The sequence below is a fragment of the Pithys albifrons genome, chromosome 1, assembly GCF_047495875.1.
Source record: "Pithys albifrons albifrons isolate INPA30051 chromosome 1, PitAlb_v1, whole genome shotgun sequence".
Classification (NCBI taxonomy): domain Eukaryota; kingdom Metazoa; phylum Chordata; class Aves; order Passeriformes; family Thamnophilidae; genus Pithys; species Pithys albifrons.
Window position 1 is genome coordinate 61,467,388 of NC_092458.1, and position 13,760 is coordinate 61,481,147.

Below are 13,760 nucleotides of genomic sequence, written 5' to 3' on the forward strand. Positions count from 1 at the left end.
TTTAAACTCAATCTGGTTGTCTTTGTGGTAATGCCCTATGACAGAGGACTGCACGAGGCTGTTCAGCACCAGTGAACTTGTAGCTTGTAAACTGCTTTGCCCTGAGACTCTCATGCATTTTAACCTCTGAGTGTGGTATACCTCTTTGTGACATGAGTTGTCCCGGTATAGTCCAAAGAGAAAGGATTACTATTGCCTTGCCTTTGATTTCAGTTTTTCTAAATGGGGAGTTAAAGTGCAGCTGAAGTTAAAATGAAGGAACTAATACTGATGTTCCTGATCACAAAGTAAAAACACCATCTGCTTTATTCACCTTTTAAGAACTATATTTGCAGGCACCTCAGGGAATTCTCAATAAATGGCAGGGAGCAATTTGTTACATTTGAATGTTTTGCTCTTTTATCTGATGGTATAAGCAGCTGTGTAAATTGTGGTATTTAAATGGCTCAGAATTAAGTTATTTTCAATGAAAAGTTGCTCTAAAGTGAAAAAGAAAATTGTTGGGATGGTTTTGCATATTACGATTTTGCTTCTGAAATAATTAAAACACATTTTTCTTGTAACTGTTCATGCTCGCTACCCTGCTATTAAGCATCTGTCTTGAAGAGGTTTGATCTTGCAGCTCAGCATTCAGAAACCAAATAACAAGGAAAATGCTACAAATGACTTAAAAATGGATATTGTCACACATTTCATAGAATCATTTGCAAGAAGTGTGTCAATCTTGATTTTTCAAGCTGTTTGATCTTACGGCTTTCACTATGATTTAAAATGTCAGTTTCAGTGGTGTAGTTTCTTCTCTCTTAGTCTGAGAAAGGATTCTCTGGGGAACAGTCAGCTTTGAATGTCCCATCTAGGATCAGGGTGATCACTGTCAGGGAGAAAGACTTTAGGTGAAATGGAGCTGGAGCCAGATTTTTAGAGATATTCTAGATGATAGATGCCCCCAGAAAACAGCCATGCAATTAATGCAGGTGTCTGTCAAACTCATAAATTACATAGGAAAAACTACCTCTCATTTTTTACTCAAATAAGAAGCATCAGCTTCTTCCTTTGAGAAGGCTGCCCCCTGCTCCTGCAGCCTTCAGAAATGGCTTAGTCTGAAATGCTGTGCTTAGTTTATCAAAATATTTTGTAAAAAAATACTCTCATTTGGGAGGCAGTTTTAAGCTTTGGAGCTGAAATGCTTCTGCTGTGGTTTTTAGGTTATCTAACTCAACAGGGCTCAGCCTATACTGATAGTATGAAGAAGTGGGTGGTGAGCTATTTACACAGCATGGAGACCTCACCTGAAGGTTTATTTATGTTACTGATGTTTTGACATCTGAGCAGTAGCTGAGCCCCAAAACTGCAGAGAAGCAATGCTCAATCTCCATCTTCTGGCTTTATAGAATCATAGGTTGGAAAGGAGCTCTTAAGATCCTTGAGTCCAACCATTAATCCAGCAGCGCCAAGTCCACTACTAAGCCACCTCCTTCAGTTCCACATCTACATGTCCTTTGACCACCAGGGACGGGAACTCAACAACTCCCTTGGACAGCCTGTTCCAGTGTTTGGCAACTCTTGGTAAGGGAAGTTTTCCCTAAGACCTAATCTACACCGACTCTGGCACGACTTGAGGCTATTTCCTCTTATGCTATTGTATGTTGACTGGGAGAAGAGACCAATCCTTGCTTGTCTACAACCTCCTTTCAGACAGTTGTGGAGAGTGACAGGGTCTCACCTGAGCCTCCTTCTGGCTAAACTTCAGTGCTCCTTATTGTCTCTTTATCTTCTCTCTCTGTCTTGTCTTGTTCACATTTTTTCTATGTCATGACATATTCACAAAAATTATTTCAGCTTGTATTTTTTGAGGTCTAAAACCAGCTGGGCCAAGTGCACACCCAGACAGAGGATGGCCATTGAGTTACATCAGAGATAATCCTGATCCACAAAAGTTTGTGTTTGTAAACATCATCTCCTCACCAGGGTAACTCACTCCCAGAGAACTCTCACACAAGGGATTTCTCCTTCTCTCACCCTGCCTCCCTCTTCAGCATTTTGCATGAGCACTGTGCAGTTTCAAGGTACACTGCTGTCTTGTCTGTCAGGTCATCAGCTTCTCTCAAATGGGATGGATCCTTGGAGGGAGACACCCAAGAAAATCAACACAAAACATCTAATTGGTAAGCCTTGTTTTGTGTGTGGGTGGGTTTTTTTCTCAATAAGAAGGACCAGAACTAACCAAACAAAAAAAGCACACTTAATCTCCCACATAGACTGGAGATGAAAATTCAGGATCTGCCACTGTGAGTGACAGAGCAAATCGCCTCATACTGTCCTGCCAGCATGATCCCAGGGACAAAAATAACTGATTCAGCTGTTGATACACTGGTAGGGATGGGGTGGAAAGAGAAAAATGTGCCTTAGAGAAGGCAGAAACATTTTCAGCCCTGAAAGGATGCTTATTGTGGTTGTGCTTCTGTGATGAAGACCTGGTGCTCTTCAAAGTTGTTACTGGCAATGTGTGTTGGTTTTGCTGTTGTGTCTGGCCATAGTTGTGGACAGTGTGGTGGGACAAACATGAATCTCAACAGGATTGATTTGAGTGCTAGTAGAAAGCAGGAAGGTACATGGTGATTAAAGAGACTGAGTCTAATCCATCTTTTTGTTGCTGTAGGAGACTTGTGAGATTTTTGTCCAGTGAAGTTTTCATTTGATTTCCAAGTTTGAAACCTGCATGATTCTGTGTATCAAGTGTGTTTGTGATGTACCGTGAAGTGGTTCTAATGAGTGTCCTGGAACTTTTGCACAACTGCTGAGTGATGAGCTCTTACATTTTTCACAGTTTGCACATTTTGCACCTTTTGCACCAAGAGTGTTGCAGCTCCTGGTTTGCTCTGGACTATAGAAAAAGTGAGGGGTTTTGGTGGTTATAACTATTGTAATCTATACACAGGTGTGGCAAATCCAGGTCACTGATATGTTGAGTTGTGTCTGATTCTTAACTATTGTGTTTTCATAGAGTCTTTCATTTGTCTTGTAGTTAAATGATTTGAAACTTTGGGGTAATCAGAGAAAACCTGTGGTGTTTTTTGGGAAGCTAGGAGTTTCATTCACTCTGAAGAAGACGAAGATTCATATCCTGGTTTTCTTATTGAACTTACATTATTAGCTGGCATCAAGATCTCTAGGACAGTTCTCGTAGAGAAGGATATGATTGTACTTTGTCAAGTTTTAGATGCATGCTTTTTTTTTCCATGAGTTTCCTTGATCTTTTTTCACTGACTAAAAGGCACTTGACTGCTGGTATTTTGTGTACCTGTTTTAGCCTGCCACACCTTTGTCGCTGACCTCCAGTGGAACCCCACACACATCAATATGATGAACCCAGGCAGAAATCCAATTTTATTCAAATTTCCAACACATTTATACCTGAATAACCACACCCCGTGCACAACTCATAGGTTAAGGCTGCTGTCATTATTCTGACTCCAATCCTGATAGGGGAAAGGGCAAAAGCCCTCCCAGGGGGCTGTGCCAGGTCTGCTTGTTGTTTTTCTCTAAGTTTGCTCTTGTTCTGGGCGAGTCCCTCGTCACGTGGTCTTTCAGCACAGCCCGGCCTGGCACACCTCACTAGTGAAATACACTGTATGGCAAACAGACAGCAGTGAATGTGTTAAAGATTTTCACATTAAATCCTAAAAATCCTGTCTTCACACACATGGCCTTAAGGCTTGCATGGTAATTTGCTCAGGGGAGCAACTCATTTATACTGGTGATTGCAGAATACCTGATGATACCTCATGAAACAACTAGGAATTTAAATTGCTGGTTTTTGGAAAGAATGAGGAGAAAATCTGGGCTTCCACTACACCAGTTCTTTACCTAGCCCTCACAGAGGCCTGAAACTGGGCCTCTTGGACACAAATGTGTTTAAGTGTGAGTGATTAAATCTGCAGCAGGGACCTCAAAGTAGGATGGGCAAAACTGCAAGCAGCAAAGGGCTGGATGTAACACCCAGGTGTGCAGCTATTACCAGAAGGTGCAGCCAAGCCATGCACAGGTACCCAGGAGGCACAGGACGTGCAGTACTGTGCTGCATTTCCTTCTTTAGGTTTGCTGAAAGTTCTCTGACAAACCTGTCAGTCCTGCTCTGCAGGTCTGTTAGGTTGTACCTTGCAGGTCAGGGAGCCTGATGCGGTTCTACAGTGGTTAAAAGTTTTTTTTCAGACAGTAGAAATTGAATTGTTTCCTATTTATCAGTTTCTATCTGCATGTGAATTTTACTTGATGTGAGACATTCCCAGTGCTACCCTACACCTTTGAAATAATTTATCCAAAACAACTTGCACCTTTCCATCAGCATGGGGGAAGTTCTCTGAGGAGACCTCTGAGACTTTGTCCCCTTGTCCTGTCTCTTCCTCTTGCGCTGGGAAACACAGGCTGTGGCATTCAGCTTCCCATCTGCTGATGCTCATGCCTCCAAAAATCCTTTTCTGGCCCAAACCAGACAGCTGGGCAGCCCCTGGGACTGTCTCATCCTAGATCCCTGCTGCTTTTGCTTTCCTTGTAACTCTCCTGAAGCATTTCTGTATTTAGCAAAATTCAATTGATCCTACAGCACTCTGTCTCGATGCCAAGACTGTCCTGTTTCACTCTTTGCCTGTTCTTTGAGGATGTCAGCAACTCCACCTGCTCTTCTCTTCAAAGACCAGCTGCTCCTTGGTCACAATTTCCTTGCAAAAAGCCTCCCCAGCTTCTAGCATTTGAACAGCTACACTACTGCCTTCCCTTCAGGCACCAAAATAATGAGATGTATTTTTATGATTTTTTTTTATTTCATTGTAATGAAATTTTGGGATAAGACAAGCTGAACTCACCGAGACAACTGCTTAAAATGCATGGGCATACATTTTGACAAGCACTAATTTTGAAGTTTATGGTTCAGTGAGTGAATTGGTCCATCACTATTCCTCAAAACATTCAACTAAAGGCAGCAAGAGTTCCTCTCATTTTCCTTATTACCTGTTTCATACAAACTAAATCTTTTGCCCCAACCATGGCACACTGACAGATTCATACTTATGGATAACCCCCAGATTTGGCAATATCTTACATTTTTCCTCTTTCTTTCTGTTGCAAAATGTATTTTCTTAACCTTTTTTGTCCTTTTGGCCAGAAGAGCCATACTGTTGGATATTTGGTTAGGTCTTTGATGTCTTTCATTGAACGATGGGAGGGAGGAAGAGGGAGTGAGTCTTTGTAGACTTTGCAGTCCCTTATGATTGCACTGAGCTAGATCTACATCCCTGGGATAACTCTGCAAATTTTGTATTCATTACTCTTCTACCTTACATTTTTTTTTGTAGCTGACCGGCGGGAAGGAATTGGTGTCTGTGGCTGGATCCTTGTTTCCCTTTCTTTCCTCTTTGTGCTTATTACTTTTCCTGTTTCCATTTGGGCATGTATGAAGGTAAGAGGGATTCGAGGCACATAAAGAATACTCTTTTATCACTGTTGTTACTTTTTTATTGTCTTAGTTAAGACAAGGTGCTTCACATTCACTTTTTGGAAATCATAGGGACTTGTAGCAAAGATGTGTTCTGGAACTGAGGTCCATGTTTTTTCACTAACTTTCTTTATCACCCTAACTTCCATGTTTAATTTCTTCCAGTCTCCACTTCCATCATTAGTTAAACTTCTGATTTACAACACTGGGAGAATAAATCTACAAATTTTCTAAAGAATTTGTACTTGATGCTGCCAGCAATAGGGATTAACATGAGAAGTTGGGAACATGTGACCCTGCATTGAGAAACTGCATAACTTAAACCCACAAAATGCCCCTTCAAAACCTGGACACAAATAATTTGAAGCAGTTTTAAGGTGTGACTTACCAGAGTGATTTCCCTGAACTCCAGGCCTTCAGTAGTTGTGATGCCCTAATTGAAGTAGTTAGCTAGATTACCTGAGGTGAGGCATGGTTTGCCTACAGCTCCTCTGAGTCTAGTGCTGATGTTGAGTGAGCTGTGGGATAGCCTCATTAGATCAGTGGCAATTCTTTCATATTTTAACTGTTTTGTAAATATATTTGCAGTGCCAGGGTCCGAGTTTTTCCAGCAAAACACAAAGTAAGTAAAGATGTAAAATGCCTAGTGATATACTGCTTTGCTACTTCCTATATTATTGTGCTGGTTTAAAGGTAAACTGGCAGGATAAACGAACCCACCACAAGAGAGATTATAAGTCAGAGTTACAATTTAATAAAAATATTACAATAAATGCAATAGCATAAACAGGAAATGGTTTTAACCCGCAAAACCCAGAAGGGTAACCCAGCACCCTGGGGCACAAACAGAATGGTGTTCATTAGCCCCTGTGCTGAGACCCACGTGGTTCCCTTGAGTCCACAGTAAAGGAGGTGGAAAAACCTGTTGATGCAGATGACAGTCACAGTCTGGTGAAGAGTGGTAGTCTCCTCAAGATTCTGGTCCTCCTCTGGGTTTGATGAGTGGTTCCCCCAGTCCCAAAACCCCCAGATTATATCTCCTCAGGTCCAGGTGGGACCGCCCAGTACCTCCCCCAAGGTGGGGAATTACACAATGAGTGATCTCACTCTGTTAGTCATAGGTTATTTGGAATCATTGATTGCCCATTAGCAGACATGACACCTCAGGCTGGGTGTGGAGGTGCTAACGACTTACTGGAAGGGAGTTATCACAGCTTTTATTTCACAGGTGTCTTTCACACAGCTCACATCCTGAGGGTTGGGTATGCCCTGGGCAGCAACTGCAAATGGTCCATTGTTAACAGTTCTTGGGAAATGAATAGAGGCTGTAGAATATACAGCTTTGCTTACACCCACACAGTGATAAACTGGTCCCAGCTTGCTGAACTAGGGCAAATATTTGTTCTTTTTTCACACTTAATATGCATGCCCGCGATTAAAGAAAAGACCAGAGAGTAAGAAGGGAATTAGTTTTAAAATTCTAAATGTAAAATATATTCCTAGGTTATCAGAGAATATGAACGAGCTGTTGTGTTTCGTCTGGGACGTATACTGTCTAAGGAAGCAAAGGGACCAGGTAAATGTATGCAGTTTTATTCTGTTAAAATCCACAAAGTTTATTTGTTTTATTACAATGCACTCTAATTACATGGAGAATTCCAGAGGTTCATGAGATCCTTTGCAGCACAGAGGGGAATGAGAAGGTCCTCTCTACTGCAGTTCCTTTACCTGCGAACTGTTTGCTTTTCTGAAGAGAAGATAAAGCCACCCTCCTGTCACAGCACAAAAGTTTGAGTACCTTGATACCAGATATGGTTTTGCCGTTGAGTAGGTTGGACAACCAAAGGTTGAGCTCATGCTGCAGGTACTGGCAGGGAATGGCAGGGAGATATAAATGCAGTGTTCAGGTCTGCTATGGTCTTTTTTGAGTGTCTGTGGCCTTTTTCCCTGTACTTCACTTCCAGCACTGCTTGTTGATGGCACCTCCTTAGCTGTCTTCTGCTCTGACAATGGTAAATGTGTCAGCACAGAAACACTTGGCATCTGTGCAGGGTTTGTTACAGCCACCTAGGGTCAGGTTGCAAACCACAAACTCAAACCAAACCCAGCATTGTGAGGTGTTTGTTATGTTATAAGGTGCAGTTACCACTTCTGTGCAATGAAACTGGGCAAACTGGACGTTGAATTAACAGGAAAAAGTCCTTTTTAGATACCATACTTCCTCTCGAATAATAGTCAGGTGGTCCAAAGAACAGCTGGGGCTGGTGCAGAGCTTTTCTGTGTGGCTTTGGGCACCGAAGTAAGATGCTGAGATTAGAACTGTTGTGTCCAGTCTCCCTCTCCAGTGAGGGAGAGTGGGGGCTTCTTCACAGGATGTGGCACGTCTTGCGTCAATCTTTCTCATGTGGGAGCCATGCAGGAATATGGATCTGTGGGCTGTCTTTCTTGAGTACACACATCCTGAACCATAAATGGTTTACTATTTAAAAAGGGGAAAGTGAACAAAGTCATGGAAGGAATGTTTGCCAAAAGTCTTATGGCAGACCATAGTTGCAATCTGTCCGTTACAGACCAGAGCGCTATGTCACTAAGCTCTAACAAGTTCACGTTATTTGCAGATGTCTACATTTCCCTTTGTTATTTGAAAATGCAAAAACTCACTGTTGTCACTTCCTGTTGTAGAAAGGACATCTGTAGTAATCAGGTGGGCTCATTCACCATTATGTGGGTGTTTTCATCTGTTTGCTTTGTACAGCATATTTGGTTCTGGACTTAACTTTCAGGTGTTTTATCTAATTATTTTTCAGGTATGGTCCTTATACTTCCATGTACAGATACATTTATCAAGGTTGATCTTAGAATGGTTACCTGTAAGATTCCACCACAAGAGGTAACTATTCTCTAGCAGCCACCTAAGACAGAAACAAAAGACGTAGCTGATTCATGGCATGATTAAAAAAACTGCACATGTTTTATAATCTTGCTGCTCTGAGGTATCATAAAAATTTAGCTTCTTGACTGTATCTTGACTTTCAAACTGCTTCCAAAATTTCCTTCTTGCTCCAAGAAGCTGTGGATGCATCATCCCTGGAAGTGTTCAAGGCCAGGTTGGACGGGGCTTGGAGAAATCTGGTCTAGTGGAAAGTGTCCCTGCCCATGGCAGCTGGGTTGGAATTACATGATTTTATGATTCAGCTTATGAAAATTTGAGGGTGCACTGATGCAGGCCAAGCTGATGTTCAGAACTGTGACATAAGAGAAAAGGGAGAGTGGGTACAAGTGGGCATGGGAGAGAACAAGAGAGAAGCAACTACAAAATTCCCAACTGTAAATGAATGTCCTAATAAAATTGGATCTGACACAGAGCTCACCCTTTGAAAGTGCCTTCTACATGTTTCTAAAAAGGCAAATTACATATGGGTAACAAATCTCCTTAAATTAACAGGAATTAGCAGATAACAACCACAAAACTCACATCTAAGCAAGGACATAGGACTATATCTTTAGGCATTTTATTGACAAATACTGACTGAAGAATTTAACCTGAAGAGTCAGTTGTTGAGCAATCCTGTCCTGACCAAGTTCTGGCTTTGTGTGACCCCAGCCCTATGGCAGTGCAATGCTTCTGCTTGTGGAGTTTGCACTGCTGTCCCCTTCCTTATACAAAAAGTAGAGGGGAAAGAGACAGCTTCAGCACCCTTTTGGCCCCAAGGATTGCCCACTGAGTTTCCCAGGAGCTGTTTCTTGGACTATTATCTTTCCATAACACAAAGAGCCTTTTCTCAGAGTGCAGGTTGCAGGGCTGCATGAGGTGAAATGAAAAATTGCCCCCCCAAAGCGTCAGGCTGGAAGGAAGATGGTTGCAGCACCTGTGCTGTACAAGGCTTATCAGGTTCTGGCAGGGCTTCTGCTGGAGTTGGCGGGGCTTCTGTGAAGCATTTACTTGCAGGCAAAAGATGCTGAGGGGAGAAGGGATAGTGGAGCATCATCAGTGCTCCACTGAGGCCAGCTGCCTGCTCTGAGGCACAGGGGACTTGTCTGGCAAAAGATGACATAGCTTTTCTATGAGCACTTACATATTCTTTTCAGGTTCTTCTCAAAATTCCTTTCACTTTTCATTTTTGTTTTAATTTGCTGGTGTTTCTTACAAATACATTGTTTAGAGAAAGTAGCACAGATTTTCCAAGCTGCATGTAATGTATAAAATCATTAATGATCCTTTCTACTGGAAAGGAAGGGGATAGCCATCATGTATTATTGCAGAAGAAATTAATTCAAGTTATGAGATTTGCTTACTATTGAAACAGTAGTTTAAAGGCTATGTACAATGTTTTGCCCCAATTTAAACCTTAGTGGTGCAGGAGAGCTGTCTTGAAGTAATCTCTTGAGGGAATGGCAAGGAAATCAAAAGAAATTCTTAGTTTCTTTGAATTACCAGGACCTTTTGCTCGCTAAGGGTAAAAGAATTAATACCCCTTTGTATGCAAAGGGTATGTTATTGGATCCTTCTCTAGTTCTTTACATTTCTTGAATGCAGATTCTCACAAAAGATGCGGTTACTGCCCAAGTCGATGGGGTGGTGTGCTACAGGATCCGCAGTGCCATCAGTGCTGTTGCTAATGTCAGTGATGTCCACTCAGCAACCTTGCTTTTGGCACAGACAACCCTGAGGAACATTCTGGGTACACAGAGCTTGGCTCAGCTGGTGGCAGGTCGTGAAGAGATTGCACACAGTATCCAGGTAAATCTTGCTCTCAATATTCACTGACAAGCACTGATAAGGGAGATGTGTTCTGGGGAGTAGCAAATTAGAATTATTATAGCTTTCTTTCTTCAACAGTGGTAAAAAACCCATCAATTTCTTCAATTATAGATCTCATTGCTCGGAGTCAGAAAGAGTTATTCTAAAGGTATTTCCCCAGGTTCTTTTAGCAGAGTTATCTCCTAGTAAAAATGAATTAAGATTCTGAAATTATTCAGTGACCTAAATCAGTTTAGTCTGCACAGAGGCCACTGCAAGAATGGAGAAAGGTTTACTACTTGTGGGAAGCTATCTTGAGCTGACCCTTGATTGTGGCAAGGCTTATGTCTTCTGTTATTACAACTAAGAGTGCAGAACAAAGCTATTTTATGCTTTAAAATGCCATCTGGTTTCTTTTTTTGTTTGGCAGCCAAGGAGGGAGCAGAGAAGAAATCCAAAACCTGATTTATTATTTTTAGTCAGAGACGAAGCATAGTCAAATCAAAGAGAGACTCTTCCCCTCTCCAGCCAGGAGAGTGGCTACGGGTGAGCCAGGGTCGTGATGGTGGCGTGGATTGCAGGAGTGCTCAGGAGCCAGAACACAAAAAAGTGTGTCAGTGCTTCAGGGCTGTATTGTGTCTTTCAGCCATAGTGTACTTTTACAGTGTTGTGGTGTTTAAGGAAGTTGCTGTGGTATTTCTTTGTGAAAGGGAGACGTTTGGAAGTGCCCACATGAAGAAAGGATGGGGATCATATTTTAGAAGGCAGTAGAGAATCCACACAGGTGACACTGATGTTGCTCAGCAAGTGTTTCATAAGGGTGTGGTACCCACTGTGCACACACCATATTGGATTCTTATACCCCTGAAGGGTCTGTATTTCTGCTGTCCAGGTTTACATGCTGCCTGTCCTTCTGTCCAAGTAGCAGGGTACATCATGTGGCTTTCTCACTGTTCTCTTTGTGGTGTATTGTGTGTTTATCCCTAAGGCTATGCTCGACAGTGCCACAGAGCAGTGGGGAGTCAAAGTGGCCCGTGTGGAGATCAAAGATGTCAGGATTCCTGTGGCCATGCAGAGGGCAATGGCAGCTGAAGCACAGGCTGCTCAAGAGACAAGAGCTAAGGTGAGACCCACAACAATGTCTACCCCTGAGCTCTCATTTCCTTGCCATAGAACCATAGAATCATTTGGGTTGGAAAAGATCTCTAAGATCGTGGAGTCCAACCATTAATGCAGCACTGCCAAGTCTACCACTAAACTATGTCCCTAAGCACCACATCTACATGTCCATTAAATATTTCCCGGGTGGGTGACTCCCGCTTCCCTAGGCATCCTGTTCCAATACTTGACAACATAAATTTTTTCCTAATATCCCATCTAAACCTCCCTTGGGGCAACTTGAGGCCATTTCCTCGTGTCCTCATGTTCCAGGCATCCAAGTGCTTGTTTGTTTCCTCCTCATTGTAAAGGTGGGTTTTCCCCACATGGGCAGTGTCACCATGCCATTTCCATTTCTCTTCTTTTGCAGGTTGTGGCAGCAGAAGGAGAAAGGAATGCTTCTAGAGCTCTCAAGGAGGCCTCCATGGTGTTGGCTGAGTCTCCAGCAGGTCTTCATCTGCGTTACCTTCAAACATTAACAACCGTGGCAGCAGGGAATAATTCCACCATTGTCTTCCCTCTACCTATAATGATGCTTGGGAATTTGGGGCAGAAAAGTAAAGGGGGATAGAGACTATTCTATGGTAGCTACTTAGCCAGAGATATTTAAAGGTTTTTCCAGGAAGTAAGGGGTTTCAGATTGACAGAATTAAAGTAGAAACAAGTTTGGGTCCTCTGTCCCAAAAATAAGAGTAAAATTAGTTTAATGATCATATATAGCTCCCACATTATGAGACTGCATTTGCAAAGTTCAGACACTAAGCGGTTTCAGCTTAGACTCATCTTCAAGTAATATAGAAGAAAATATGTAAAATGCATGCTATATCTAATAGAGAATTTTAATGATGCTTTTGCCACACAGAGTCTTGAGTGTACCAATTGCTTGGTGTTTGTCTGCTAAGCAGGAAACTCTGAGCTGTTGTACTTCATGCAGCATGAGGGTCAGATACTGGCATTTAACTCAAGTCCTCGGGAGTAGAAAAGAAGGATTTGGCTCTTAGCCTTAGAGGTATTCTTTCATAAATATTAGCAGAATTACTGGATAATTACTATGTTAGTGGAACAGGCTATTCTTTACGTTATATTAATAGAAATTAGTATTGCTTTACTGGCCTCGGCTGTATTTTACCATATCACTGACATTTATATGAGCTCTGTAATAAAAGAGAAAGTATATGACCAGGTATTAGTCATATTTCCTAAATGTGAAGGCTGGGGCAAACCTCAATGTACTCTGTTGATTTAAGTGTCCGTCTTACATCTTCAGTAGTTTTCTTACCCTCCTTTGCACATACCATGCAACAGTGATGCAGGTTTTCATAAAATGAACCTTCCCACCCTCCATCCATGCTAATCCTGGCAACTAAGAAGAGGACATTGCTGATACTCGAATTCAGCTGACATTAAATTTCAGTTTGCAGCCCTCAAAAATAGCTGGACAGGTCACAGTTGGGCACAGAGTAACAAGTTGTCTGCTGTGAATCTGAAAGCTCTCATGATGGAGCTGTTCTGGTAGGTGCTGCTGCCATGTAATGTCTTGTCTACACAAGACTCACTGCTGCCCCTACTATCAGTGGGGTCATTTGACTGTAAATTAACCACATCAGCATAGACCTACTAGTCATCATATCATTGCTACAGACCCTTATACTTTTACTGCAGTGTAGCATAAGCAGTCCAGGTAGCAAATGTTTGTGCTCAGTAGCTGCTGGCAATGTGGTAGATGCTGGTCTGAGCATCTGAGGATGGTGACCTATTGAGCAAATACAGCTTTTTGTTGCTTCTCTGCTTTAGATATGACTGCCAAATGGCATTTTTCTGGCAAACTAAAGTTGTAAAACCTGTATTTACAAGTCATCTGCTTATCAGTCTTATCAAAACAGTTTCTACAGACTTTTTCCTATCCTAAGAAAAGAGAAGTTTTGAGATAATTTTTCAGTGTCAACTTAGTTTGATATTTGGAGAAGCCTATATATATATATACACACACATGCCTAAATATATATAGATATATTTCACATATATAAAATATACATATAACTTCAGCAGTGAAACGTCTACCTTTCCCTGTGAAATATTGCAGCTTCACTACAGAGCTGTTTGCAGAGACCCAGCAGCAGCATTGCTTTAGGAAAATGCAACCACAGATTGCGTCAGTTGTTTGTTTTGCTTTGTCAGGTTTTTTTAAGTAATGCAAATTAATTAAATTAAAAAAAAAACACCAAACTTGAAAGACATGATTACAGAGTGAAATTAAAAACAGTTCTGTGCCCTCAGTGAACTACCAGTCCTAACTAGCCTGTGCAGGTCTCCCGCATCAGGCATAAGACATATCCAGTCTAGTTACCTATCCCTGATGTTGGCTAGCTC

The 13,760-nt window shown here is 41.8% G+C and overlaps 1 protein-coding gene across 1 annotated transcript; it reads left to right on the forward strand.

The window, feature by feature from the left end:
• The first annotated feature begins 2,050 nt into the window (after positions 1-2,050).
• STOML3 (stomatin like 3) lies at positions 2,051-12,566 on the forward strand. Its single transcript, XM_071552319.1, has 7 exons — positions 2,051-2,165; positions 5,352-5,455; positions 6,995-7,067; positions 8,299-8,381; positions 10,029-10,232; positions 11,221-11,355; positions 11,761-12,566. Exons 1-7 carry the CDS (start codon positions 2,114-2,116, stop codon positions 11,959-11,961), a joined length of 852 nt encoding a protein of 283 aa, XP_071408420.1. The 5' UTR covers positions 2,051-2,113; the 3' UTR covers positions 11,962-12,566.
• Positions 12,567-13,760: the final 1,194 nt, after the last annotated feature.

Bases quoted from the DNA above. Each gene is read 5' to 3' on its own strand.
- STOML3 (XM_071552319.1), top strand. From the start codon at position 2,114: ATGGATCCTTGGAGGGAGACACCCAAGAAAATCAACACAAAACATCTA. The intron at 5,456-6,994 runs GTAAGAGGGATT...ATATATTCCTAG, and splicing joins CCATTTGGGCATGTATGAAG to GTTATCAGAGAATATGAACG. The intron at 10,233-11,220 runs GTAAATCTTGCT...TTTATCCCTAAG, and splicing joins AGATTGCACACAGTATCCAG to GCTATGCTCGACAGTGCCAC.